Raw genomic sequence first — 27,720 nt, forward strand, 5'->3', positions numbered from 1 at the left:
GTTAGGCTAATTTGCCTGCTGAGCTTCCTTGGGTAAGAGTTATGTTGCAATGACTCTGTCTGCTGGAGTACAGCAGCTTCAGGGGGTTCAGCAGAGCTGCACTTCAGCTCACCTCAGATCACACAGATTAAATCCTGTGCACAGTAACTAAGTAAAGCATTGTCTCTTTGCTGTAGAAAATAATGACTAGGATTTGTGCAGCACTTTTTATCAAGGTGCTGAAATTAAGCCCATTCATTTCTCTATAGGATCAACTATGGGTAGAGGAATAAAAGAACAAATCCTATATTATACAGTGATCCCATGAGACACATGCAGAGTTTCCTTGCAAAAGCTAATAGAAAATTAACATGCTGATACGCTTTTTTACCTGTTGACATAGGAGTGAAGATATTTTTTGGAATGACAACCCTGTCCTCTGAGTTTCGTGCCCAATCAACCATTCCTTTTCTTCCTTTCATGGGGAAATTGATGTCAGTTAAAACAGATGCAGCAGGAAGCTTCTGAATGCTAGCCACTAGTAAGAAAAATCATAAAATCAAATAAAATTGTGTTTCATATGTTAAAGCATCATAGAGTGACAACAGTACAGCAATAACAAAACTTTTAATGACACATTTCAAGTAAAGCAGGAATTCATAGGACATTAACTGGCTCAGAAAGCATAATCTTCTGTTTATTATGCAGTCTACTACGGATTAATTGTGTGATATTGATCGTAACATTTGTCAGCCAGATTCTGATTTAATTTCTTAACAGGGATTATTGAATGTACCATCTTATACCCTGAAATTCACACATAAGGACATTGTTGTGTCTTCAGAGCAAATTCTAAAATAATCAAATGTGACAATAAAAGGAAAAAGATGCTGAAAATTGCTTTGGGAAACAAAACTTCTTGATACAGGCTAATGAAGCAATATCAGAGCTTTTATCCTCTATACAGGCACAATCTCAAGATAGATCCATTAAGGAGATTCACATATTAAAAGACCTCATTTTCACACAAAGTAAAGTAATGCAGTATAGCATCTTATTGCTTTTCCTTGAAAGAATAATCTCAATTCTGAATTCTTAATTATATTTTTTCCATCTAAAAAAACTCAACACCCAAACAACATAGGTGTTATATCTGTAATAGATATAGCAAGACAGAAAAAGTAGGTATCAAATCTAAAGATAGTTTGGAAATTTGTTTACTCGTTCTGGTTTTCTCCCCATTTTCTAACTCAACTCTCATCTGGAAATCAGTTTCAGCTTTGCTGTGAAATCCAAGTACAACTCCATGGCAACACTGTCAGTGTCTAGTAAGACTCAAACTACTTTAAAGGAATTGACAAGGCTGCAAGCATGTACACACACTCAGAAAACACATCTGGAGCACTAGCTCCATTCTTAATGTAAGCCATCTTGATAGCCATTTCCTGTGCAATGTCTTTCCTAATCAATTTATGAAGAGGCTAATGTAGTTGGAAGAGTTTGGATATCAGGACTATACTTTGATCTGCATAATGATTTCACTGCAAGGACTCTGCAAGGGGGTTAAACATAAATACAATGGGGAACAGCTGTAAAAACAAGCAGAACAGAAAAGTTAAAGTAGAAAACCATTAGGTGTCTCATCAGAAGATTTTATTTGAAAGAAAACTAATTCAAATACAAGAGAAGAGCAAAATTAAGAAGTTAACAATATTAACTCCACAAATGTATTCCTTAATAACTGATTCTTATTTTCAAATTAGACTGGTTATGTATTACAGAATCACATTAATGACGCGGTACTTGAGGTTGTTTCAGACTTTCCATTATAAAACTATCATCAGGGCTTTATAATGCTAGTTACAATCCCCTCCAGGCTGCAATGGCAAATCCATTCCCAGCACTAAGGGGGTGCTTAGTCTTGTGAATTTTCAGGTGGTATGTGGAGGGAATAGAGTTCAGATGTTTCAGAATTACTGGGGCATAAAATGGATTGTGTGCTTTCACATGCAATCAATGGTTATACAGAATATATTCACATTGTAAAAATGGATTTTTTCCAGTAGTTCTTAAAATAATTTTATTTTCCACATAAATAAAATTAAACTAACAGTTATTTAGTTTTCAAAATTAAATACAGCCTGTATAAGACAATACTGGGCTTTTTTTTGTTTACTTGCACAGTATTTATCTGTGTATCTATCTATCTATCTGTCTAATTAGATAGTAGAGCCTTAATATTTCATCCACCTTTTGGCCGACAGTTCCCTTTATTGAAATAGGAAATCAATGTTATTCAATGGAATTCACTCTGCAAAACAGAAAAGCACTTTAGTACTGGATAAATGGTGAGGGTCTAGGATAGTACTTTCTGTACTCCATCTCCCTCTGTATTTTAAATAGGGCCATTTATCATAGTACCTAAACAATACCCAGAACCAAAAACTCCAAAATACTTGTTATTATTTAGGTGATGAATAACAAAACCAAAGCATAAAACCTAAAAATCTGACTTATGTCTTATATGGAATAAATATAAATATATGTATTTATTGGGCAGTGTTTGGTTTACAGTTGGACTCAATAATCTTGAAGCTCTTTTCCAACCTAAATGATTCTATGATCCTATATATTTCCATTCATGGTTCAGATAAGGTTTTTTTACTTACAATCAAACAAAAGTCTTGCTTTATCAAGCCTGATTTCCTTTTATGACAAGGTAACCCACCTAGCTGATCAAAGGAAGCCAGTAAATGCGATCTCTTTGGATTTCAGTCAAGCTTTTGATACTGTCTTTTATAGAATCCTTCTGGACAGAATGTCCAGCATTCATCTGGATAAACACATTGTGTGATGGGTGAGCAACTGGCTCACAGGTCAGGCACAAAGGGTTAGAGTGAATGGGGTGACATCGGACTGGTGACCGGTCACTAGAGGGTTCCACAGGGCTCCATCCTCAGCCCTGTTCTCGTCAACAACTTCATAAATGACCTGGAGGCAGGCTGGAAGGGATACTAAGCAAGTTGGTATGAAACTGGGAGGAGCTGTTGACTCCCTCAAAGGCAGGGAGGCCCTGCAGAGAGACCCTAGTAAATTAGAGGGCTGAGCAATCACCAACCATCTGAAGCTCAACACAGGTAAGTACCAGATTCTGCACGTGGGATGGGGCAGCCCTGGATTTAGACACAGACTGGCAAATGAGATGCTGGAAAGCAGTGCCATGGAAAGATACTTAGGCATCCTGGGTGACAGAAAGTTGAATATGAGTCAGTAGTGCATATTCCATGTCTTTCAAAGTCTGTTTCTTACAGATCCACAGAGATAATAAGGTCCTTGTTTAGACACATTGCCAAATGATTCCATGAGGATGTGCCTAACGGGGCTCTGATGCTCCAAGGTGTAAGATAATTTAATGGAATTTGACTGGAGGAGACAAGTTCAGGTCTATCAAGATGACCAGGTGGATACATGAAATAGTTCCCACCTTTTCAGTACCACTGTAAACTGTATTTTATATTTTAGGAGAGCTAATATTCTTATTAAATATTAGTCTATGACTCATTTCAATGAAACTTTGGCTCATGATCAGCTGTCTTTCCATTGTGAAGTGAGGCTCTCAATCTCACTTTTAATCTGCAGCACAAAATAATTACTTATTGTGAAATGAAATCAACAAGCCTTTTAGAGGGGAATGTATATAATTCATGTGCTGGGTCATTTGTATGTCAGAAACTCAAATGCGAGTTTCTTATACACAGATAATGAGACATCATTCGCTTTGTACTTTATTGTACTCTTTTAATGTTAGGTTTGTATTAGAAAACAATGCTTAAAGTTCTGGAACCCAAATGATTCAGTTCTGCAATTGCCACACAAGGATTATGTCTTCTCATTTGAAAAAAACAAAGGTTTCTCACAGGGGTTTTCTTTGTTATTATTTTAAATTACCATATACCAAATCATCATGTCCTGAATTTGTGAGATGGAACACTTGGCAAACAAGGACACTTTTAGGCATTGTGGTATGAGTATTTTTGCACAGTATTGACACACAAATTGCATACTACTGGAAAAATAGTCAAAGACAATATTAATAAGAAAAAAAATGTAAAGTAGGAAAAAAAGATGAAAAAACAGAAAAAAAAAGAAAACTAAAATGAAAATGACCTAAGCAGAAGTTGAGGAAAATCTTCATGTGTCAAATTAAACTCTTCCAACATGGAAAATTCTCTCTTTTATTTACTTGTATCACAGCAATTCCTACAAGTCCTGTCTGCTGTTTTGGGCATCACAATATAAGACATTAAGCTACCGGAGAGTGTCCAAAAGAGGGTGAGTAGGATGGTGAAGGGTCAGGAGGGGAAGCCATGTGGAGAGTGGCTGAGGTCACTTGGTCTGTTCAGCCTGGAGGAGACTGATGAAAGACCTCACTGTGGCGTTCAACAGCCTCAAGAGGGGAAGTGGAAGGGTACGTACTGATCTCTTAACTCTGGTGACCAGAGACAGGATTTGAGGCAATGTGTCAGGGGAGGTTTAGTTGGATATCAGAAAAAGGTTCTTCACCCAGAGCAGTTGGGCACCGAAATGGCTCCCCAGGGCAGTGGTCACAGCACCAGCCTGACAGAGTTCAAGAAGTGTTTGGACAAAGCTCTCAGGCACATGGTGTGATTCTTGGGGTTGTCGTGCACAGGCCCAGCAGTGGGACTCAGTGATGGGCCTGTTCCAACTCAGCATATTCTACAATTGTATCATTCTGTGATTTAGTACAGGTGCTCACTGTGCACATCTGCAGTGCAAGCTGCATGTTGAGCTCTGGGTGGCAGAAGCCTGAGACAAGAAGCTTCTTTGAGTATTTTTTTGATGCACTTTGGTATAAACTACAAGACAGTAGTTCAATTGCACATAAGAATACATACATATTTGATATTTCCATAATAATTATTGATTCAGAAGAATCCATGTAAGTAGTCTAGTCTACTCAATTTAGTGATTGCTTTGAACTGTGATGGATTATTTCTTAATATCCTTTACCAATACATCTCCTTTTCCCTTTATTTCATTTTCATGTTGCAGTTGCAGATAACCTGTTTGATACCATTCTACTGAAAATTTCAGAATTGGCAACTACTAACTGATCATACCACAACCAAGTAATACAAAACATTGTTGTAACTGATTAACACCAAACTGATAGGAATAGACCATTTTCCATCACTATACAAATGACCTGGTTACACACAACAATACGTGAATGATATTTAAGCAGATTATTTAGAACAGCACAAAAGTGGCTAATTAATGTGTCAAGAAAACTTAGAGCGAAAAATATAGTGTAGTTCCTGTATGAGTAGCTCTTGTAGATCATGGCCTAGAAAAGTTGAAATGTATTGCCTTGATCCCGATAACCCTGAGTGAGTTATAAGCTGCCTAGTGCAACTTCTAGTAGCTCTCTGATTGGTCTGGATTGATAACCAACAAAAAGATAAAGCAACCAAGTAAGTGTCATGAAAAAAATTCCCTCCTCTTTAGTATTCACCCATTAGCCTCCTGTATCCAACAAAAACTGGTAAAATTTTGGAACTAGCCCCTTGAATAATAAATAAATTTGAACAGAAAATCAGATTCACTGAAAGACATGACAGATAAACATCTGGATGTTTGCTCATGAACTAAATGCAACTTTAGTTCTCATAACAGAGATTCAGGTTTTAAAATTACAACATGCACAGGATACCTACCCCAAGAATCATACCATGTGCCTGAGAGCATTGTCCAAATGCTTGTTGAACTCTGGCAAGCTTAGTGCTGTGAACATTTCCCTTAGCACTGTGATGCCTGTTCCAGTGCCCAACCACACTGTGAGTGAAGAATCTTTTCCTAATACCCAACCTAAACCCCAACAACACAGCTTCAGATCATTTCCTTGGGTCCTTTCACTGGTCACCAGAGAGAAGACTTCAGTGCCTGCCCCTCCTCTTCCCCTCATGGGGGAAGCTGTAGACCTGATTTACAGGTTGTTACAGATGTCTCCCCTTAGCTGCAATACCAGTTCTGATTCTGCTTTCTTATAAGTGATAATATTCTGGGTGTGTTGTGCTTTACAGCACAGTAACCATGTTGATCTCTAATTTGCAGTAACTTAAGATACAGAATTTGGTTGCATTTCAGTTACAGAAAACAGAAAATGTGTATATTAGCAGCATCATTTGCTATTTTCCTATCCTATTTTGACTTGCTCGAGTTCATCACTTAGCACATTTTGATTTTTGAAACAGGCAATGTTTTACTGCCCTTCTGAGACAGCTCCTGCTAAATCTGTTTCTGGGTAAACTAGAATTGATATTGTCAGAGATGATTTTAACAAAGAATATGAAAGGTTTTTGTGTTGAAACACAGAATACTGAGCATTTCTGCAAAACACCTCTGTTAAGAAGAATCAATTAGAACAATATTTACACATTCTAGAATTAGTCTTTTGACCCTAAATGTAAAAAATTTGGTTTTTAGAGAATAAAGAAGCTTATTTAAGTCAGCCCATGTTGGATACATGGGGAACAAAGTCTTGCCTGGATCATCAACAAAAAACCAAATGGACATATTGAAGAAGATATTTGTAATAGATTTTCTCTATCCACTTAAATCCCCTCATTTTAAAGACAATTTGCAACAAACACGAATGGTGAAACCCCCATTTAAAGGACACTGATTTACGGATCTCCAGATCTGCTACAGAACTCTGCCTGTGAGCAGGCTTCATTAAAATCCTTCTCTCCGTCCAAAGATAAAATCACTTCTTACCACCTACAAGATTGTGTATAACAGAAGGACTGTGGTGAAGTGGCATCCTCTTACATGAACATGAGCAAAAAAACAAGGTAATTTTCCTTCTGTAAATAATACTCATGAAACGTCCTCACAGTGAACCAACATCAAACTATGTTCAGCAAAATGCTCCTAAGAAAATATAACTTAACAGAACTACTACTTCGTATGACTATCCACAGAGAAGTGATAAATTTTTAAATTAAAACTTACTGCTCCATGGGCAGACAAGACAGGGATGTCCCTAGAAGCCTGCTGTGTACTTGCATTTCTGAAGCTCATCAGCCCAAAGCAGATACTGTCTCACTGTTCAAGCCTTGGGTAGCAAGACACAGTACCAATATAGGCAAAAGCAGAAGTAGTGACTTCATAGATATTTTCACTAATCAAGGATGAACTTTGCATGAATCCTTCCTTTGATGTCAAGCAAAATCTGCCTTAAATAGGCTCACTGTTTAAAGGTTAAGAATAATGCTTTGTTTAATCAAGAAGCTACCTTAACAGTGATCTCTGAATATTGTCCTTCTGTTTTCTATCGACAACGCAGTGGGAGAGCTACCCATTACCATAATATGATCAGTATGATATACAGGACAACTTAGAAAGCAGCATGGTTTCAGGCAATGATCAGGATGCATTTAATAATAACTCAGATTTTTTCTGCTACTTAACATAATTGAAAAAAACATCATAGGCAGCAGGCAAGTGTTTTCTTTTGGTTGTGTGTCCTTTTGTTGCTCAGTACCAAATTCTGCATTTGAGGAAAAACTCAAGAATATACAAATTTCATAGACTCATCAAATATCACATATGCATATGCAGTCTCACAAGCGATTTCTGATTGCACATTCATTATGATAACTTTGTTCCAGGTATGGAAATAAAACCTAAAAATTACAAGTCCAAACAATAATAATACCATTAAAAATTGTTGTTATAGACAATAAATCTTAAAAATAATTATGGAAAATATTAAAGTTTATTCCCTGAGAAATAGTGCATGGAAATAGCTATAGCATAATAGAATTTGTATATGTTCCAGATACTATTTCTGCATGTTCCCCTGGGGGAAGGGTGGGGGGTAGAAGCTTAGCATTTTGTAATTTTTAATCATTTTTACTATTTACTAATTAGTAATGCACACTGTAAGTTTAATATGGCTATTTGAAGCTGGCAAATCTGGAACGTAAAGAATAAAATCAATTTGCTAATCTGAATAACAAGTTTGAAGAACACCCAGCTGAACTAATGAAAATGTAAACAGTTTTTTTATAAGCAGTCAGAGGAAAATGTATTCTCGTGATAAATGGAATGCTTCCTGAAATATGTAATTATTTAGAAAAATGCTTTTAACACATGGTAGGAAGATGTACTTCATTAATTAGAAGAGAACTCCATCTTCTGGGCATTATTTTGAAGAAGATGAAGATATGAGCAGCCAAATAGACCCAGAGCAACATCAAAGGTACTCTGTTTCTGAAGGAGCTGTATTTGTTTCCGTTTGTCTTAGTATTACTGTGCATTCATGCTACTAAAGCTACAGTCTCAGGCAGCCTCTCCTGCCTTGTCATAAAACACTTCTTAAGGAAAAGAAAGACTCAGCACAAAGCAAGACAGAAGATGGAGACTGATGCAGGAGATAGAATGAATTGGCAATAAAGTGCTTGAGCTTTAATTTACAGACATAAAGTTGAAATCCATGGGCAATACTGAGGGGGCAAGGTCACCTACAACACCATTTTAGATTTACTGGGCAGGTAAGGTGCAGAAATCAAGCATTTTTCAGTCACTAAGGTGACTGGAACAAGTGTCTGAGCTGATGATTCTAGCTGATAACAGCAAAGAGAGTGAGACTGAAGGTAATGTTAAGGTAGTGAGCTCAGAAGGTGGGAATGATGATGAAGCAGAGAAGGGAGAAAGAAGACAAGCTGAGACTGAGAGATCATTTACATGTTTATCTATCACGCTTGCTCATGGTTAGATATCCAATAAAAACCATTAAAAAAGATGGGGAGGACTTGACAAAGGATGAGAGATCGGTAAGGAGGCAAACAGATATGAAAATCATTAGCAGGGAATCGATACAAATATTCTATGAACGTTACATTGCTTGGGGTGATGTAGAGCAGAGCAGAATGATTACTTCCCAGAAGAAGTAAATTGAAGCAAAGAAAAGATGGCTATTGTTTTACCTCTAGGGAAGTGATAACTAAATCTATTATTCAGAAATCTATAAAGATGTGAACTAAGTTATTCAGGATATAGAAAGATGATGTAAGAAGTAAATTCACAGGCACGGAGACAGAAAATTTGATGTAGAAAAGCCACACACAGGGGAAACAAAATAAATAATGGTGATCAATATATGTTTTTAATCACAGCTTTTAGTAGCAAACTAAAACCAGATCTCTACAATATTTTATTGTTGAACAGCATTTTCATTATCATACAGAATAACATTGTGAAGAACTTTCAGATAACACTACAAGAAAATTAAAACTGAGAGAACTGTAAATTACTCTACCATAGAAATGCAGAGATTACTAGTATGAAAGCAGCTAGTGAATCCTAAACAGTAAAGATCGATTAAAAGCCATATCCTGCAAAACTGGATATTGAGCAAATGCTTGCAGCTGGCTCCTGTTTTCACGGCAATCCACCAGGAATGTATAAGTTTCTCCATTTTCCTTTCCAGAAGCAGAAGACAGAGCTTTTTTTACACTTTAGGTCCATTAAGATTGAGAAATTAGACAGATAAATCCTTAAAAAGCTCAAGCCTTTAGGTATGTTTACTAACCAGATCGGTCCCCTCTTTAAATGCATCTGAAGTTGCTTTCTATTTTAAAACCTGTCTAAGTCAGAGAAAGATCTACTGGTCTAACATTGCTAGTTAGAATACTGAGCTAATGTTTTGAGAACTTGAAGTAGGAAGATCTGCTAGCAATTAGGTCTCTGTTTGAACACAGGGTCCCCATCTGAAGGCATTATAAACCATACCTTTCTTACCTTGGATGAGAGTGTCCATTAGGATTCAAGGCTATCACCATCAAAACCTATCTAGGAGGAAAAGAACACCAACCGCCTATTTGAATATTCATTTGACAACTGGTACAATACATAAAACAAGGGTTCAGAAGGAAGGCAGGTTTGCTTAATTCATCCCAGATAAATATGAGATGTCTCAAATTAGTGCTTTACTAAATTCTTGACTCTGATAATTTAGGAGACAGAATTTAGTCACAAGCATAGCATTTCCTGGTCAGCATCAGACTACTTCTCTAGAATCTACCATTCTGAGTTTTGCATTCAACATGATGCCCAAGCTGTCAGTACCAGTGCATCCCCATTACACACACCTCTACAGCTTAAGCTGCATGTACTCAAAATCAGCTGCAAATTTATGCAACTTTGGAGCTTAGATCAAACTACAGTGAAAAGGACTGTGAGAAATGGGGGCCCACAGCCCCTTCATTCAGGAGCTGCGCTTAAGATGAATCTGTTGTGACTGTACATGGCCATGTATTTTGGTTTTCTGAAACTTGACCTGTGGATTCCATGTCAAGGTTTAATGACCTTGGACCTACCTTATCACTATGGGCTCTCCTGGGAACCACTGGACCAGATCCTGACCCTGATGCTTTGATTTGATTTCTCAACTTGATGTCAAAACTGCCCCATTGTTATGGACTTGTCTGCTGATGTGGAATATTAGCTGAGTCTGACTACCATCACAGACCCTCTCTGCTCTTCTTCTTTGGATGCTGTGGGACCTTGCCTTTGCCAGTGAGGCCAGTGTGTATGCCTTGCTGTCTCCTGTTTTCTCTCACAGAGCTGCCTACTCTTGCTTGTCCCTGAACCCAGTAGCTAATAAGCATATCCTGGAACACTAAATGCCTTCTAGACAGGCTTGAGCACAGTCACACAGAAAATATGAAACAGAACTGTTAGAAACAGACATCTCCTGTGTCTCAGTTTTCATGTTAAGGCCATGACTCTAACCTTCCTCACAGGAGTTCGTAACTAGGTCTTTGTATTCTGGATGCACGTCTAATTCATCTTGAATATTCTCCATGGAGGACATAAACTGGATTAAGATTTGCTTAAGGGATTGTAAAAGGTTGTCCTGGGGCACTGTGAAATATAATTGTCAGGATAATGCACACATGCTTTATTTAGATTGTTTACATCATGCATGGCAGAACAAAACTCAGTACCTCAGTGGGACATATAGACACTATCCAATATAAGTAGTAAGTAATACTAATTAGACTGAGTTTGATTTACTTGTTCACATTGTTGAATTCTAAATTAACTTTAATAACTCGGGAGAAATATCTCAGTGTTATTATGGTCATTTCAATAAAACAACCGCATAATGAGGAGATGCTTTAAAAAAGATCTAACTAGAAAACCTGGCCTATAAAGAATGACAGAGCTTGGTTATTATGAGCTGTTATAACGCAATCATATGAATCACTATGGCATGTGGACCCTGTGCTCAGCCCTTGTTATCTAATTCTGGTCATCTCATCTCCAGCATCCCCTGCTTCTTCCCTCCCACTCCCCCCAAAGGAGAAGCTTTTCATGTTTATCAAAGTTGTGGGAGGAGGGATCAAAAAAGATCCAAGCATCTAGAAAGAAATGGAAATAAAGAGTCAACTAGTCAGCTAAGTCAGATGTTACACCATTACTGTTTCCCTTGTCAGAATTCAGGTGTCTTACATTTTCATTCATTTTGAATGATGTTGACAGAGAAAGACATAGATGCCTAATCAGGGTTGCTTGTGTTGCCTTCTCAGGGTTCTAAAAAATCATCTGAATTTTGATGCACAGTGAGCTTAAACTGCATATAGGAATACTGGATTAACCCTTGCTTGTACTGATGAGTACATAAAATTCACATTATTACTGAACTCAGTGACAAAATTAAACATAGAATATTGTCAAAATAATCAACTCAAGATATAACATAGCATTATACCTGCAGCAGAGAGGTTTCTAAATCTTAAAAAAGTCTATTTGGATTCAGGCAAAATTTTCAAATGCTCTTAGAGTGCCTTCAGTTTTGCTTTTACATGCAGTAGAGAATGACCACTTTGGATAGCTAATGTGTAGAAAGTACTGTGAGTAAGAAAACATCTCAGGTTTTCCTGAGGCGTGACAGATACAGTCATAAGGAGCTGTCATTGTGCCTGGCTCTGCAACACTTGGATTCCTAACACAAGCACCTGATGGGACTCTGCTCTCTCTTTGGCACTATATCCTACCTGCAGCCTATTTTCTACTACAGTTATTCTGATACAAATTTGGGTGTTATTGCTATGTTTTTTCCTTCAGTTCTTTGTGCTGTTCATTGCAGTATGCTTATGAAATATTTATTCAGAATAGGAATCCCCCAAACTGGAACTATACTGCTTTGGTGAACTATCCCTTATTTTCTGGAAATATTGCCTGTAGGTAGAAGCTCCATAAAGTTAAAATGTGATTCTACATTGTGCAATATTCCAGAAAACACAATTATACCTGCGAGCTAAAGTGGAACGGAAGAGTTTGCGCATGTTACTACATAAGAAATCATAGTGAATTTTTTTAAAAAGTGATTTCATGAATACGAAATATGGAAATAAGAAGCAGGGATGGAACTGTTGTTATCTATTCATCAACAGTTTTTATGACCCACCAATACAATGAAACAGCTTCAATTAATTTCCTGTACCTGAAAGTCCTAACACAAAGTGACTGAATGTATATGCCAGAGAAGCTGCAAATTTACTGAAAATTTTTGCAAACTCTTTTTAAAAATAATCTGTATTTTATTCTTGCAAAATTATTCAGTGTCAAGTATTTTACACCTGAATCCAGTTCTGCTATTACTGCCATATCTTATGTGGAGTAACTGTAATTATCTCCACAGCTAGATCTAGGAGACAGCCAGAAAAAAATGAAAATATTTACTGCCTTCCAATAGTACTTGTATTAAAATGTGTAGTCAAGATGGCTTCCCTAGTACAAATCATTCCCTGGAGAACTGGACAATCAAAACATGCAATTTATATATGATCCTTCTTCCCCACCATATCCTGATTATAGCATTGTTACCCAACAAGTAGTATTTTACAGGATCCTGGAAAGAAAATTGCTTTTTTCCCCCCTTTAGTTATTTTTCTGTCTCTGCTCTGTGTAGTTTTTTCAGCGCTATTGCTTTTATAGAATATTTTTTATGTACTAAATGGGTTTTCTGTCTCTAATCCCAAAACATCTAAATGGTGCTTTATTGGAAACTAAACTGACTGCACTCTGGTGGCAAACACTCATAATAAAATTTCTAAACTGAACAAAAAAGGAACAAAGTTAGGGGTCAGTGTAAGGATGCTCAGTTATTGGATAATATTTCAAAGCAGTCACTTTTTTCAGAAGCACGGATGTGGTCAGCATAATCTGGACCAATCTTGACGTGAACTGTGGCTATTAGTTAAATCTTTATGATTTAAAAATCTGTGTTCTACAGTTACATTATGTTTATTGCAAAGGGACATTTGCATTGCAATGAACTATTTTCAAAAGGTGCTCAAATTCATAATTCAGTGCATGTGCTGAGACAACATACTGGTTACAGTGCTTGGAGAAAGAAATTAATTTTGCATAGAGTAATTCTTTTCCCCAAAACTTACACGAACAGTCACATCAGCAAGATGGGGCAGAAGGAGGATCCAGAGAACTGTAGGCCTGTCAGCTTGACCTCCATGTCAGGCAAGGTCTTGACTGAGCAGATCCTTTTGAGTGCGAGGATGGGCCATGGGCTGGACAACAAGGGAATCAGGCTGAATCAACATGAGTTTAGGAAAGACAGGTCCTGCTTGACTGATCTGGTTACCTTCTATGACAAGGTGACCTGCTTTGTGGATGAGGGAAAGGCTGTGGATGTCGTCTACCTAGACTTTAATAAAGCCTTTGGCACTGTCACCCTCAGCATTCTCCTGGAGAAGCTGGCAGCCCATGGCTGGGACAGGGGTACTCTTCTATGGGTTAAGAACTGTCTGGGTGGCCAGGCCCAGAGAGTGGTGGTGAATGGAGACACATCCAGCTGACAGATGGTCACTGGTGGGGTTCCCCAGTGCTCAGCATTGGGGCCAGTCTGGTTTAATGTCTTTATCCATGATCTGGGTGAGGGGATTGAGTACACCTTCAGCCACTTTGCAGATGATACCAAGTTGGGTGTGCATGTCGGAAGCTGGAGAGTAGGAAGGCTCTGCAGAGGGATCTGGACAATCTGGACTGATGGGCCAATTAAAATGGTATGAGGTTCAATAAGACAAAGTGCCAGGTCCTGTACATGGGTCACAACAACTCCATGCAGTGCTGCAGGCTGGGGAAAGAGTGCCTGGAAAGCTACCCGATGGAAAAGGACCTGGGGGTGCTGGTCAATAGCAGGCTGAACATGAGCCAGCACGTGCCCAGGTAGCCAAGAAGGCCAATGGCACCTGGCCTGTATCAGCAGTAGTGTGGCCAGCAGGACCAGGTTAATGATTGTCCCTCTGTACTCGGCACTGGTGAGGCCATGCCTCAAATCCTGTGTCCATTTCTGGGTCTGTCACTGCAGGAAGGACATTGAGGCGCTGGAGGGAGTCCAGAGAAGGACAATGGAACTGGTGAAGGGTCAGGAGCAGAAGTCTGATGAGGAGCAGCTGAGGGAGCTGCGGTTGTTCAGCCTGGAGAAAAGGAGGCTCAGGGGGGATCTTATCACTCTTTACAACTGCCCAAAAGGAGGCTGGTAGCCACGTGGGGCTCATTATCATCTCTTAAGTAACAAGTTATAAGACAAGAGGAGACAGCCTCAAGTTATGCCAGGGGAGATTTAGGTTAGATATTAGGAAAATTTTCCTGAATGAAAGGGTTCTGAAGCACTGGAACATTCTGCCTAGGGGAGTGGTGGAATCCCCATCCCTGGAGTTATTTAATGATGTGTAGATGTGGCTCCTAAAGACATAGTTTAGTGGTGAACACAGTGGTGTTATGTTAATGGCTGGACTCAATGATCCTACAAGTCTTTTCCAACATTAACATTTCTTTGGTTCTATAAACACTAAAAATAGAGCTGATGAGAACTTAGTAGAAGTGACAAAAGAAGTAAATCAGTAAAGTGAAACAGCTTATTTAAGCACATTAATAAGAATAAACAAGTTTTATTATTCAACAGAGGTATAAAATACTGAGAATTATACACAGGATAGGATAAGAGGGAGATGGAAGCCTTTAAATAAAATCTGCAAGTATGTTTTAATAAGTAAATCCTTGGCCTTTTTTATAATGATGCACTACACATTTAGCTTATGTTTATGCAATGTTTTGTATCATACCTTCTTTCACTTTTTCACTCCTTCTAAAACAGATCAGTTCAACATGGGTCTAAATGATTAAACTGAGGACAAAGAAAGCTCACTTGAATAGTAACTTGACTTTGTTTTTCTCACATTCCTGGGAAAACCCTAGCCACCAACTACAGAATCATTTTCTTCTTTAGTCCAAACTTGAATATATTATAGACTGGATCTGAATGAAAAAATTCTACCTGTTTATATACTTCTACTAAATGAAACTATTTCAACATGAAAGATTAAGATAGCAATATAAATACTAAGTCTTAATGTTTTGTACCACCAAGAGGTTCAAATGCTGCAAAGAAACAAAACAGTATTTCGGCAATTTAAAAATTTCTAGCTTGTCAGCCAGCCTGTGATAATTGTCTAACACAGTTGTGAGGTAACATAACTTTATTTAAGATTTTTTAATGGGAAGGTTTAGCTATATTTCAGTGAAACTCTAAATAAAAGAAAAAAGAAAAAAAAAAAAGAAAAAAGGTGCAGGTTGACCAATCTCATTTCACACCCAGATATAGCTAGGAGAGACTTTAAACCTTTCTAAAACCACTGACAGTGCAGATTAATGTGCAGATTAATGTGAACATAGAGAATGCTGAGTGACAGGTAAAAATTTGGATACAGCCACTAGTGGTATCAATAGAAATTATATCTATAGGGAAAAAAGTCATTAAAATGTGCATGCGGGTCTCTAGACAGACACTCCCTTAAACCATGTATTAAAAAGCTTATGAGTAAATGTGCTGTTAGAGAATTTAAAGAATAACAAAAATATGAACAGAAGAAAATATTCTAACAAAAGCCTACAAGAAAAAAGAATTACCAGATTCTTACACACTTACTTGCCTACCCATTTTCCCAGCTTTAAAAGAGAATTCTTAAATACATTCTCTAAGTACATTCAAAGAACCAATATGTAGTCAGCAAACTCCATCTAATATCTTGTCAAAGAAAATTAAAACCAGTATATACATAAACACTTAAAAATCCTCTGAGCTTTGCTGTTGAATACTATTTCTAAGTAGAAGAAGTAGTCTCATATTTGAATGTCTTGCCCTATTGATATGCAGTCTCTATGACTTAGCTTTAGGAGAGTTTTGGGTATCTATAATTTTAACTTCTGCAAATTATTTCTAAGTACAACCACAAATGTAAAATAGATGATGCAGTATAAAATCACCAGCCATGTCTTCCAGCAGTGGAACTATTCATCCAAGAAACAGGTATAAGTTCAATTTGGCAAAGTTAAATGACATTAATTTTGCAGAAATTAACTTTTCTTTGTGCATTGTTGACTGTGAATGGAGACCATTTTTTTCATTGCCTAGATAGTGATGCAATTTTCAAAACTAAATGAGCATTAAAAGCATTCATTCCGTGTTTCTGCAATGAACAATCTAAGATACCTAATGGCAAAACGAGACATTCCCTTTAATCATTATGAACATATTCTATCCTCTTGAGGTTAAAATGAGAAAGGAGGGGATAAGCTTGCTATATTTTTGATGAATGTTTCTCTCACAAACAGAAGTCTTGTGTGTGCAGATGCAGCAGCCTGCCTGCCTGCCAGTCCCTGAAGATCCAATCATCCTGATGACTGTCCCACAGTTTCACCCCCTTGGGAAGGCCAGTCTCTTTTCATTCCTCTACTTTACTGGAGATGAGTTTTTGGTGCCAATATAGGGAAGAAATACGTTTCACCAAGGGGCACAATTCATACACATATGGATAGGTTTCCAAGTATTTGCCTTTGATATCAGCTCACATTCTAGTTACGTTCCTCTACAACAGGACCAGAGATAGGATTTTCTGGAGAAGTGACTGTACCTATATACTATTTTCCCATAAGTGTTCTTGAAATCTCTCTCATTTCAAAATACTTGACTACTGAGTAACAGGAGATAGCATGCGGCCATAAGATTTTAATAGCAATGTGTTACAAGAAACAACATAGAGCTAACCCTACTGTTAATTAAAGCAACTGGTGACCAAAGTAGAACATCTTATATGTTAGAAAAAAATTCCAAAAAATAAGTCATTAAATAACAGCATAAGCATTGAACCACAGAATATATGAAAAACCATTCAAGCAATGAGATCAAATATCTTTTTTAGAAGACCATTTCCCAAACTATATTAATAGAAGATTTACAGAATAATGGTGCCTAGAGCTGGTTACATGTCTACATGATTGTAGAGTGTTTATTTAAACAAAAAAAAAAGAAAAAAGAAAAACAATCACAACAATATCAAGCTATTTGGCACCACTGCAGGGTGATTTAAGTATTTGTGCATGCACCTAGTGTCATTCAAACACTGCAGGCCACAGAGCTGTACCATATATTTTGAGTGAGGAAAAGTTCTTTCTCTGTCTCCTTCCCACTGTAATGGAGACTTAGAGCACGGAAAAAAGCAAACCAAATAAGGTACATTCATCTGTAGCAGAACGAACCTCTGGTTTTTATCACAAATCTTATCAAAGATTTTTTATCTCTGCCTTCAGACAGAGCAGCAAATGGGGTCCTAAAACTCATACCTAAAGTCAAGGGAAAGAAAAATTTACACCATGAAATGGGTGAACTTACAGGTTCAGAAATCACAAGGTACAAAGTATACTTTAGAACTTTCAGGCCCTGTTCGTGATTTTAGCCCACCCAGTACATGGACCCTTTGGGATGTTTTGAACTGATCTCTTAGCTCTGTTGGCATTATACAGTCTGATCTTAACAGAATGGCAGAGATAAATGTAATATCTTTGGTTTATATACTGAAGTCCAACTCTCCATATTAAAAAAAGAAATAAAAAAATTACATTTACAGAAACACAATTACTCAGAATTATAACTGCATATGTTTACATGGCTTTGAAGCTTGACCTCATTTCTTACAGTCTCACTGCCAAAATAATTATTATCATAAAAATACTGATATTATTAGTCCACTAACACCCTCATGAAACTGACTTGAAAAGTGAAATATTTCTATCCAGTTTGTTAGCTCAATTGTTATGTTACCTTCAGGCTATGCAGTTTGAAAAAGGCAGATCTTTACCACTATTTGGAATTAAAATCTACAGTCACCACCAAGGAAATAATACTTTTTCAATACAGCAGGTTGATTTGTGTAATATTGTGAAATGAAGTTCTTCATCTCCCCTTTCTGTTTGTTTTATTGTTTGTTTGGTTGGTGAGTTGGTTGGTTTTTTTACCTTCTTTAGATTTTTTTTGTTGTTACTGTTTCTATTGGGGGGGTTTAAGATTTTTTTTGGGGGGGGGGGGTTGTTGTTTTATTGTTTATTTGTTTTTTTTTGTTTTTTCGTGTTTTTTCTTTCCCTACTCTCGAAAGGCCAGAAAACAAAAAAGAACTTTGGCTTGGCATAAACCATGTTAACTCCCTCTTTAAATGGAGCTTTGGGTAATAGACCTGTTTCTGACACAGCGCAGAGCTAATAGCTGGCTTTATTCCTATTTTAACTAAATTATAATTTGTAGGGGTTTACTTTAATTCCATTTAATTTTCCTTCTTTCATTTTCAGTAGAGAGTGAGTAACAAAATGCTGTAGAAATCATTAGAACTGGGGGTGAACTTTGCTATTTGCAGTACTTAGCCACTCCATCTCAAGCTGATGTAGTACCCAATGATGGCTGGACACTCTTGTGGTAACTCTTTCAGGGACGATAAATGGCCTGTCATAAAAGTTGATTCCTTTAGAAAACAAAAGCTTTTAATTGCTCATTTGAAAAACCTGAATGATTCAGAAAGGAGTTTATAGAGGTAGGAATTTAGAAATTATACAAGAATATGAGATACATAAATACTGTAAAGAGAAATTTCCACAAATGGGCTGTAGATATTACTTTCTTTTTCAGTTGGAGGCATTTTTTTTGTAATGAGACAAGAGCCTGGATGTCTGCATTTTTTATAGCTTCCATTTCTTCAGAATATTTTACTCCACTTAGTATAAGGTAGAGAAGGGAAACACTTTTGATTACTCAAGTTTCCTATAGCACCCATTTAAAAATACTGAATGGTTAGTTTACTTAGCTCTATTTTTAAGGTTACTTAATAAATTGTATACATAAAACTAACTATGGAATTATGACTATTACTAAGAGTATAGCTAGGGAAAAAAGTTAGGTTTTAATCCAAATTTGTGAAGACTGTTTGATAAAGATTCATATGGACATTTCCTTGGTATTTGGAATTTTTAATCTTAAGTAATGGAGAGTTGTATTTTCTCAGGATCATTGAGTGTGCAGGTTTAGAAAAGAGAGAAAAAATTACTCTTTCAAGAACTGTTCACAGCAAGTGTTCAGGGAACATGAATCATTTAATAAGCTTATTTCATATTGAGAAAGAAATATGAGCTCTTGAGCATTTACTTCAGGCATTAAGTCAGATGCTGCAATGAGCTAGACCTTCAAAGCGTGCATGAAGTCTTTCCCCTTTAATCAGTGGAGAAAGCTTGAAAGCCAACATATTGATCTGATCAAGGAATTGCTGAGACTGCTGCAAAGGAAATGATATGAATATATATATGGAGCAGAAGTATGTAAGAGTATGAAAAAATTGCAATTGACCTCTGTAGTTTCCCTATTCTTTTACCCATTTTTTTTCTTCTGGAAGCCTTTAGCTACAGATTATTACCTATGGTTTAAGCAAGTAAAGAATATGGAAACAGGAAAGTGATACTGAGAGTTTGTAAATCTTAGGACTTGAAGGAATTTTTGAGAACTGAAGAAAAAAATGTGATAGGTGTGCCCTTTCACATAAGTAGAGCATCTGCTCAACCAACAGCATACAGCTTTGGGTCAGGAAAGACTGAAGGGCTACATCTGAGTGTGAAAGAAAGAGGATGAGAAACAGGAGACAAAGTCATGCATAAAAAGAATATGTGGCAGAAGACAAAACGTAGAATTTCTCTGACCACCATGTTTGCAATCCAAGAACAAGACTGTGACCAACTGTGCACCACAGGACAAGGAGAAAAGCATTAAATCTGCCTGTGAGGACTGTTTCCTCACCTGGACTATTCCCTGAATGATTCTTTGACAATGTTTGGGTAGGTGCCACGAATTTAAGAGTGTGGACAGGTGTAGGAACGTTCTGAAGCCTGCACTTTGTACTTTTTGATTCATGTTTATAAACACAGTCATAAAAGCTAGATCCTAGCCTGAAATGGGAAGACGATGGACGCTGGCTCTTTTGGGATGTTTTGAGATGAAATGGAAACAGGCAAAAGTCTATGTAGAAAACTTATGTAATAAAATATAAGAAAACATTTTTACCTAATTTTTGATTACTTTGGTTTGTAGCTTATTAGTTATTCAAAAGAGAATATAAATGTTACATGAATTAAAGAGGACTTGTGCTTCTATATCTATTAGGGATGTCTTTCATTGCAGAACCATGCAAGTTGCACTTTATTTTTCCCTTGTGAGAATTTGTTCCTGACAAAAACCACCCATAATTATATTAATCATTACAGAGGTATTTACACATGAAGTATGACACACTACAAGGAGTGATTCCTGTTCACCTTCTTAAAGCAGCAAGTGCAATTCACAAAGTGGCTTAAAGGCAAAATTTTCCTTTGTGAAAACATGGTGTACTCTGGAATGACTTGATGGAAACAGGAAAGAAATCCAAATGGCTTTTTGGGGCCACTCTACAGGATATGAATTTTTATTTGTCTCGTAGGTGCAATTTCCTTTCTATTAGGAGAAAATGTTGAAATATTAGCAGCTGAACTTTTATTAACTATAAATGCCTGCTTTAAAATTCACACTGTGCTTTAGCACTACACAGACTCAGAACAAGAAGTAATTTTATTACATAGGAATTCTGAATATCTGTGTATAAATTTATTGAAATACTTGTTTCCTGACTGAAAATTTTAGACATTTTCTTTATACCTTTGTAAAGTTAATATCAAGGCCCTGCCTTTTTTTCTGTTTTCTTTAATATATTAGAAAAAAGACCCTTTCAAAGGTTTAAATAAATTCAGTCTTGGTATATTTTGGTCCAGTATGACATTTGTGATATATGAGTCAGAGGATCTCGAGTGCTACATTGAAGACACACATCACTAATTCTAATACAAAAAAGATAAGCAGACTAAGGCAGATGCCATTCAGACAAGTAAACAAACCATATAATTTGGAGAAGTTTCTAGAAAGTATAACCAGGATTTACAATTTACAAGATGTAAAAGTCTTACCCTGGGATTAGGTGAATGAACCCACAATAACAGACAGGAATCCAGCTTGCTTATTTTCTAGCATTCCCAAAGCTCAGCATGTGTACCATTGCTCATGTCTTGTAGCTAGAGTACATTTTCTTAAAGCTCCCTTGGTCACAAACGTTTCTCAGTGTCTCTAGCTAGGACTGGAAAATTTTAAGATACACTCTATATTCCTGCAGGATTATTTAGTGTTTTTTTTAAATTTCATGGACATGAGCATAGAATGGGAGATTGAAGGTGTAACAATAAAATATGCAAAGATAGGAGACAATGGACACTTTCAAAACATTTTCTGCCATATGGCATCCTAGACTGTCTGTGAAGGCAGAAATCAGACTTTGTTCTCTGCCAATGTTTATAAAACTTATGTAAGCAGCTCAGTTTCAAGTTTGAAATGAAGTGTTAATTACTATACTGAATCAGATTACTCATCGGAGTACCAGTGTCACAGCAGCCATTTTTAAGTAGAGAGATAACAGACTGTGAACTAAAAGTTGATTTATGCATGGAAATATGGTGTACACCTCTTCATTTTTTCAAAGAATATCATAGCTAGCTCCATTTACCATGTAGAAGTACATCTACTTGTTTCTATTTTGTTCCTTGTAGGACCTTGGTCTCATGCTTACTCAAAATTAAATGTTCTACAGTAAAGTTAGGAATCTTCATTTTTTCCTGTGAGCAAGATTAAACAGAGATGTCAGCCTAGTTTCACTTTGTATTCACTTTTCAGTTGTGTACATGTAGTCCCTTTTAACAATCTGTTCTCAAACATCTGTTCTAATAATTCCACTTCTCAGTCTGATTTTTTATTATTATTCTTTATTTTTTATTATTTTGTTTTGTTCTTTTGATCATGCACTTTTGAACCTCTCTGTGTTCACAGGTTTTATTGACTCACAAAAAAGCACTCCTCTTTGGTTTAGATGACATGAATCACTGAAACGTGAGCTAGTCACCATGCTGCCTTTACAGCCAGTGGCAGAACTTCCACAAGGCAACCCATGCCCTTATTTTAGATGTCTGAGATGATATGAGTTGCTCTCCTGAGCAGTACTGTCCCTTGATTTTAAAGGAAGCTTAGGGTGACTTTGGCAAATTTTGTGATGCTTAAAGTAAGTAAAATGAATCCAAACCATACAATTTTCAATTGAAAAGAGTGTTGTTGGCTGTGATAGCTACTGAAAATTTAAAAAAAATTCTGTATTTTCTTTAGACTGCTCATTTTGCACACTAATGCTGCTCTTTTCTCTGAATGGCTTGAACTACTTCCTCTTACATGCTCTGTGAAAACTGAATTTAATCTGCCAGTGGATATCCTCTCCTTTTCATTTTGTTGTACCTCCTGGAGATCTTCAATCTTTCCTGCCTTTGATTAGTCTAAGTAACTTTGTGATATCTGCACATTTTATAAAACTACTGATCATTCAAACATCAGTATTCATAAAATTAACATTAAAAAAAAGTGGCTTTTTGCATGCTGAAAATTCTTGTTTGTTTTTTCCTTTCAGTTCTAGATAACATCCATGACAACATATTGCACTTCAAGGTTATTTGTTTTTTCATTAATATAGTCTTAGATCTGTAAGCTTGAATTTTGAAAATAGAATGTCCTTTAACCTTTTTTTTTTAGCTGTTGCTCTTAAGGAAATGTATTTGACAACACCAGGAAAATTTTCCTTTACAAAAGAATCCGAATCTGCCATAGAAATACGTATCTCCTAATACTGCTCCTTATTTCCAGTTCCACATTCCACCTCTACCTTTAAAGACAGTTATGCCTATGGCATTCCAATCTTCCAGTTAGAATTTTTTTTAAAGTTAAAAGTTGAATATTTTTTAATAGCAGTTCACCCACCTTTGATTACATATCTTCAAAATTTTTAATGGTTTACTGTGATGAGAGCACAAATCAGCCAAAGCACTGAGATGATCTGCTCAGTCTTTTAGTGCTCAAAAAAAAAAAAACGCTATTAAAAGTCAAGATTAATTCTTTAATCTAAAATCAGGAACTCATCTTTAAAACTGACAAAATTGAAAGCTATTGGTTAACAGAGAATGGTAACATGGTTTAAAAGCTTTTGTCCCACTCCATCTTGTATCCTTGCAGGTGGGTCTGTGCTTTCAGCGAATTCAGGGACTCTGAGTGGTTGCAAAAGCTTCTGTTTGTTCACACTGTCATTTTCCTGTGCCTGCTCAGCTGGTCCGGAGGAGGAGGAGGTGGAAGAAGAAGAAGAGCAGGATGGGGAAGGAGGCTTCTACCTCATATCAGAGGCTTTTATTCCACTTAATCATTTCTTAAAGGAATATAATACAGAGTTCAAGGATAAAAGAAATACCATCTGTCCCCACCATGCATGATTAAAGCAAATTGTTGCTTTTACATTTGTTAAGTTTTTCATAGTATATTCTCTATCCTTGAGAGGAAAGCTAAGAGGAGATGGACCTTTCTTTAATGGAAATGCATTTGAATTGACTGAGCTGCCTCACTAACCCAATAAAGTACAGATATTGGATCATCTGGATTTGAAACCAGTCTTTGATGTTTTGTTCAGAAGAAATGAAAAATTTGCATTAAAAGCCATCACAATAAAAAGTTTAACAGGGGCATGGCAACTGTCCTTTTGGTCTTAGCTATTTGCAAAAGTATTATAATGTGGCTTATGATAGTCATATAGTTTCATATAGTTAATGTACCTTTCATCACTTCCCATTTGTCATGAATTGAGGATGTGCAATGGAGAGTCATTGGAGCATGGCTATTGTGTAGTAAACTTTTAAGCCACAGCTACTTGTTTCTGTGTCTTGAGAGAAAGAGAAAATAAAATCCTCTCTGTGGAGGATCTCAGGGGATTAGCATATCTGTGAAACACAATTAGGTGTTCAAATTTTATATCCACTACTATTCAGTAAGAAATGTCATTCAATTAGCAATGAATTTGTAAACTGAAATTAGTAGAAGGAAACCAAGAACTCAGTGCATTACTGTGAAATTTGCAACAAAACTGGATTTTTTCCTCTGACAAGAAGCAGTTCACATTTAGCTCATATTTAGTTCATATTTAGAACAATTTTTCTGAACTTTAAAGTGATTAGAAAATGAAAACACAGCAAAAAGCATTTAAAGTATGTAAAGGTGCTGAGAGAATATTTTATGGTAAATTTTATGGTAAATAACTACTGATTAAATAGGACCCCGGTCAGCATCACATCTGTGCCTGGAAACCCCACAGAAACTATTCTAAGGCAAATGGAGGGCAGGGAGATGATTAAAGAAACACAGCTTCACCTTGGGCCTAACCAACCTAGTGGTCTTCTGTGATGGAGTGACTGCATCTGTGAACAAAGGAAAAGCAAAGGATGTCCTCTGGACTTCTGTAAAACCTTTGACATGGTCTCAACAACATCCTTCTCTCTAAATTGGAGAGATAAGGATGTTTTGGGGGGACTCTTCGGTGGATTAGAATTTGTTTGGTCACATCCAGAGGGCAGTGGTTCATGGCTCAGTATCTTGATGGGCACTGATGACAAGTGGTGTCCCTCAGGAGCTCGCGCTGGGACAAATACTGTTTAATATCTTCATCAATGATGAGGGATCACTGATGCACCCTCAGCAAGTCTGTAGAGGACACCCAGCTGAGTGGTGTGGTTGACAAACCTGAACGACGGGATGTCATCCAGAGCGACCTGGACAAGCTCAAGAACTGGGCCCATGGGAACCTCAAGAGCCCAAGTGCAAGGTGCTGCACCTGGGTTGTGCCCAACCCCTGGCATCAATGCAGGCTGAGGGGATGAACTGATTGAGAGCAGTCCTGAAGAGAAGGACTTGGGGATACTGGGGGATCAAAAGCTGGACCTGACTCAGCAATGTGTGCTTGCAGCCCAGAAGGCCGATTATATCCTGGGCTGCATCCAAAGCAGCATGGTCAGCAGGGCCAGGGAGGTGATTCTGCCCCTCCACTCTGGTGAGACCCCACCTGCACTGCTGCATCCAGCTCTGGGGGCCCCAGCACAGGAAGGACATGAATCTGCTTGAGTGGGTCCAGATGAGGGTCAGAAAAATGATCAGGGGGGCACTGTTGCTATGAAGAGAGGCTGAGAGACAGTTGGGGTTCTTCAGCCTGGACAAGACAAGGCTTCGGGTAAACCTTATTGCAGCCTTTCACTATTTAAAGGAGGCCTGTAAAGAAGATGAACAAACTTTATAGCACGGCCTGTTGCGAGGGGTGATGGTTTTAACCCAAAGAAGGGAAATTTAGACTAGATATAAGGAAAAAGTTTTTTACAATAAGGGTTAAACATTGAAAAAGGTTTCCCAGAGAGATAGTAGAAGACACAAATTCTCTGGAAACATTCTGGGTCAGACTGGATGGGGCTCTTGAGCAACCAGAGTGAGTTGAAAATGTCTCTTCTAACCCAAACCATTCTATGATTTTATTGTATGAACTACTGGATTTTTCTGTTTAAAGATGAATGTAGGTAAAATTTGGGTCTTGTTTATGCACAGTATCTTCTTCCTGCATTAACTGTGTTTGCCAACTTAAAAGAATATAGTTATAGATAAGACCTCACACATTTAGAAACTCTTATTGGTACAGAATAATTAATGTTGACCAGTCAAAAATGGCATAGTTTATTCTTCTCAGTTGAGATCAACATAAATGTTCCCTAAATTCCAAGTACATAGGCAGTCAGACAGTTATGACAATGCCCTGAGGACAACTACACTAAAATTGAATTATTCCAGATACATTCCTTCCTTGTTACTGAAAATAAGAAATTACTCTTTGCTGATAACAGCCTTCTGTCCCCATCTCAGCATGTCACCTGAGCTCAAGTATTCTGATCAATGATTTGCACAGCAGTGACCCTGTCCTTTTTTGATGCCTGACCGAGCATGGGGAGGATAAACTCATGCCAATATATCAAGGCACAGAGCTAGGTAGTCAGATTACACCTATAAATTCATTTTCAGTTTTCATCATTCATTTCTCAGTTTTTTTCTATTCCTTTGATGGTTTTATAGTTAAGAACAGACCTCCTGAGTGCCTAAAAATATCTTATATGTGGGAAGAGGAAGATAATCAAAAGAAAGACTGTAAAGATTCTGCAGTTATCGAAACCAGCCAGTGCACTGCACAGTTTCTGATTCAATTGGAAAGTTGTTGCTGTTTCCCATGCGAAGCCATGAATATGTAGAGACACAGATTATTTGAATGCATCTTCTTAAAACATCTTCCCGTTTGATTTTTTTTCCACATTTTTCAGAGGAGAAACAGATTAGAGCGTACTACAACGTGCCAAGAGCATGGACTGTGCTCTTCAAATAAGCTCATCTTTTTATTTTGTCATAAAAATGTCATGGAACCAGTATTTCAAAAAGATACTTTTCTTTATAAACTTGTGCAGGATTTAGCATAATGAAGGACTGACAATTGGAAGAAGCTTTAAGTGGTATTACAGTGCAAACAGCAATATCACAAAAATAATAAATCACTGGTTAAAATCCTACTGCAATGTTTTAAATATTTTAAGACTGCCAGAGTTCTTTCTGGTGAGTTCTTTGACATGTCTCCAGTACAAGGTTGTGCCTTACAGAGGCTAGTGTTTACAGTCTTGTCACTCAGCAATACGAACGGGAGAACAATAATAAATATTTATTATTGTAGAGCAGCAGGCTAAATATTCAGTAGGGACAACCCAACATTTTCCCTGCTTTACTCTGCCAACTAACTTCAAAATGACCATATTTTCTAACTATTTCTAATGACTTGCTGAAGAACTGACTGACATATATGTGCATTAGGATGCTAACTTAAAATCTGAAAAAATGTATTGATACCAGAGGTTTTGCTATCAGACAAACACATATTTTGGATTTATTCCTTATATACAACTTCCTAATACATTCCTGGCACTACAAACATGCAGCTATAGAGAGTTAATCAAACAACAAAGGTACTAAACAAAGACAAAAGGCTTAGAGAATAGCTTTTGAAACTAATTTTTTAGTTATTTTTTTAAAAAAATGCTGCAATATTGCAGCTCATTTATGATACTAATAAATGTAATTGAGTTGCTAGGCATTTTTATATTCAATGTATATTATTATATGACTATATTCCCTGGAAAGTCTCCAGTAGCAAAAACAAAGTTTGAAAAATAAATCTGAATAAAATTTTGAAGCTGTTACACATAGAAAAACTAATGTAAGAAATTCTAGGCTTTAATTATTTTGGCAACTAATACATATTTTTTAAATTATTGCTGATTATTATCACACCATAACATGTGCAA

The 27,720-nt window shown here is 37.0% G+C and overlaps 1 protein-coding gene across 11 annotated transcripts in view; it reads right to left on the reverse strand.

Moving 5' to 3' along the window:
* ADGRB3 (adhesion G protein-coupled receptor B3) overlaps positions 1–27,720 on the reverse strand; it is a 448,905-nt gene that overhangs the window by 190,584 nt on the left and 230,601 nt on the right. For all 11 annotated transcript variants that reach the window (XM_010405738.3, XM_010405732.3, XM_010405697.3 and 8 more), the window contains one exon: positions 371–517. In XM_010405738.3, coding sequence (XP_010404040.1) covers positions 371–517 — 147 coding nt within the window. The remainder of the gene's footprint in view (positions 1–370; positions 518–27,720) is intronic.

Source organism: Corvus cornix, chromosome 3, assembly GCF_000738735.6.
Source record: "Corvus cornix cornix isolate S_Up_H32 chromosome 3, ASM73873v5, whole genome shotgun sequence".
Lineage (NCBI taxonomy): Eukaryota > Metazoa > Chordata > Aves > Passeriformes > Corvidae > Corvus > Corvus cornix.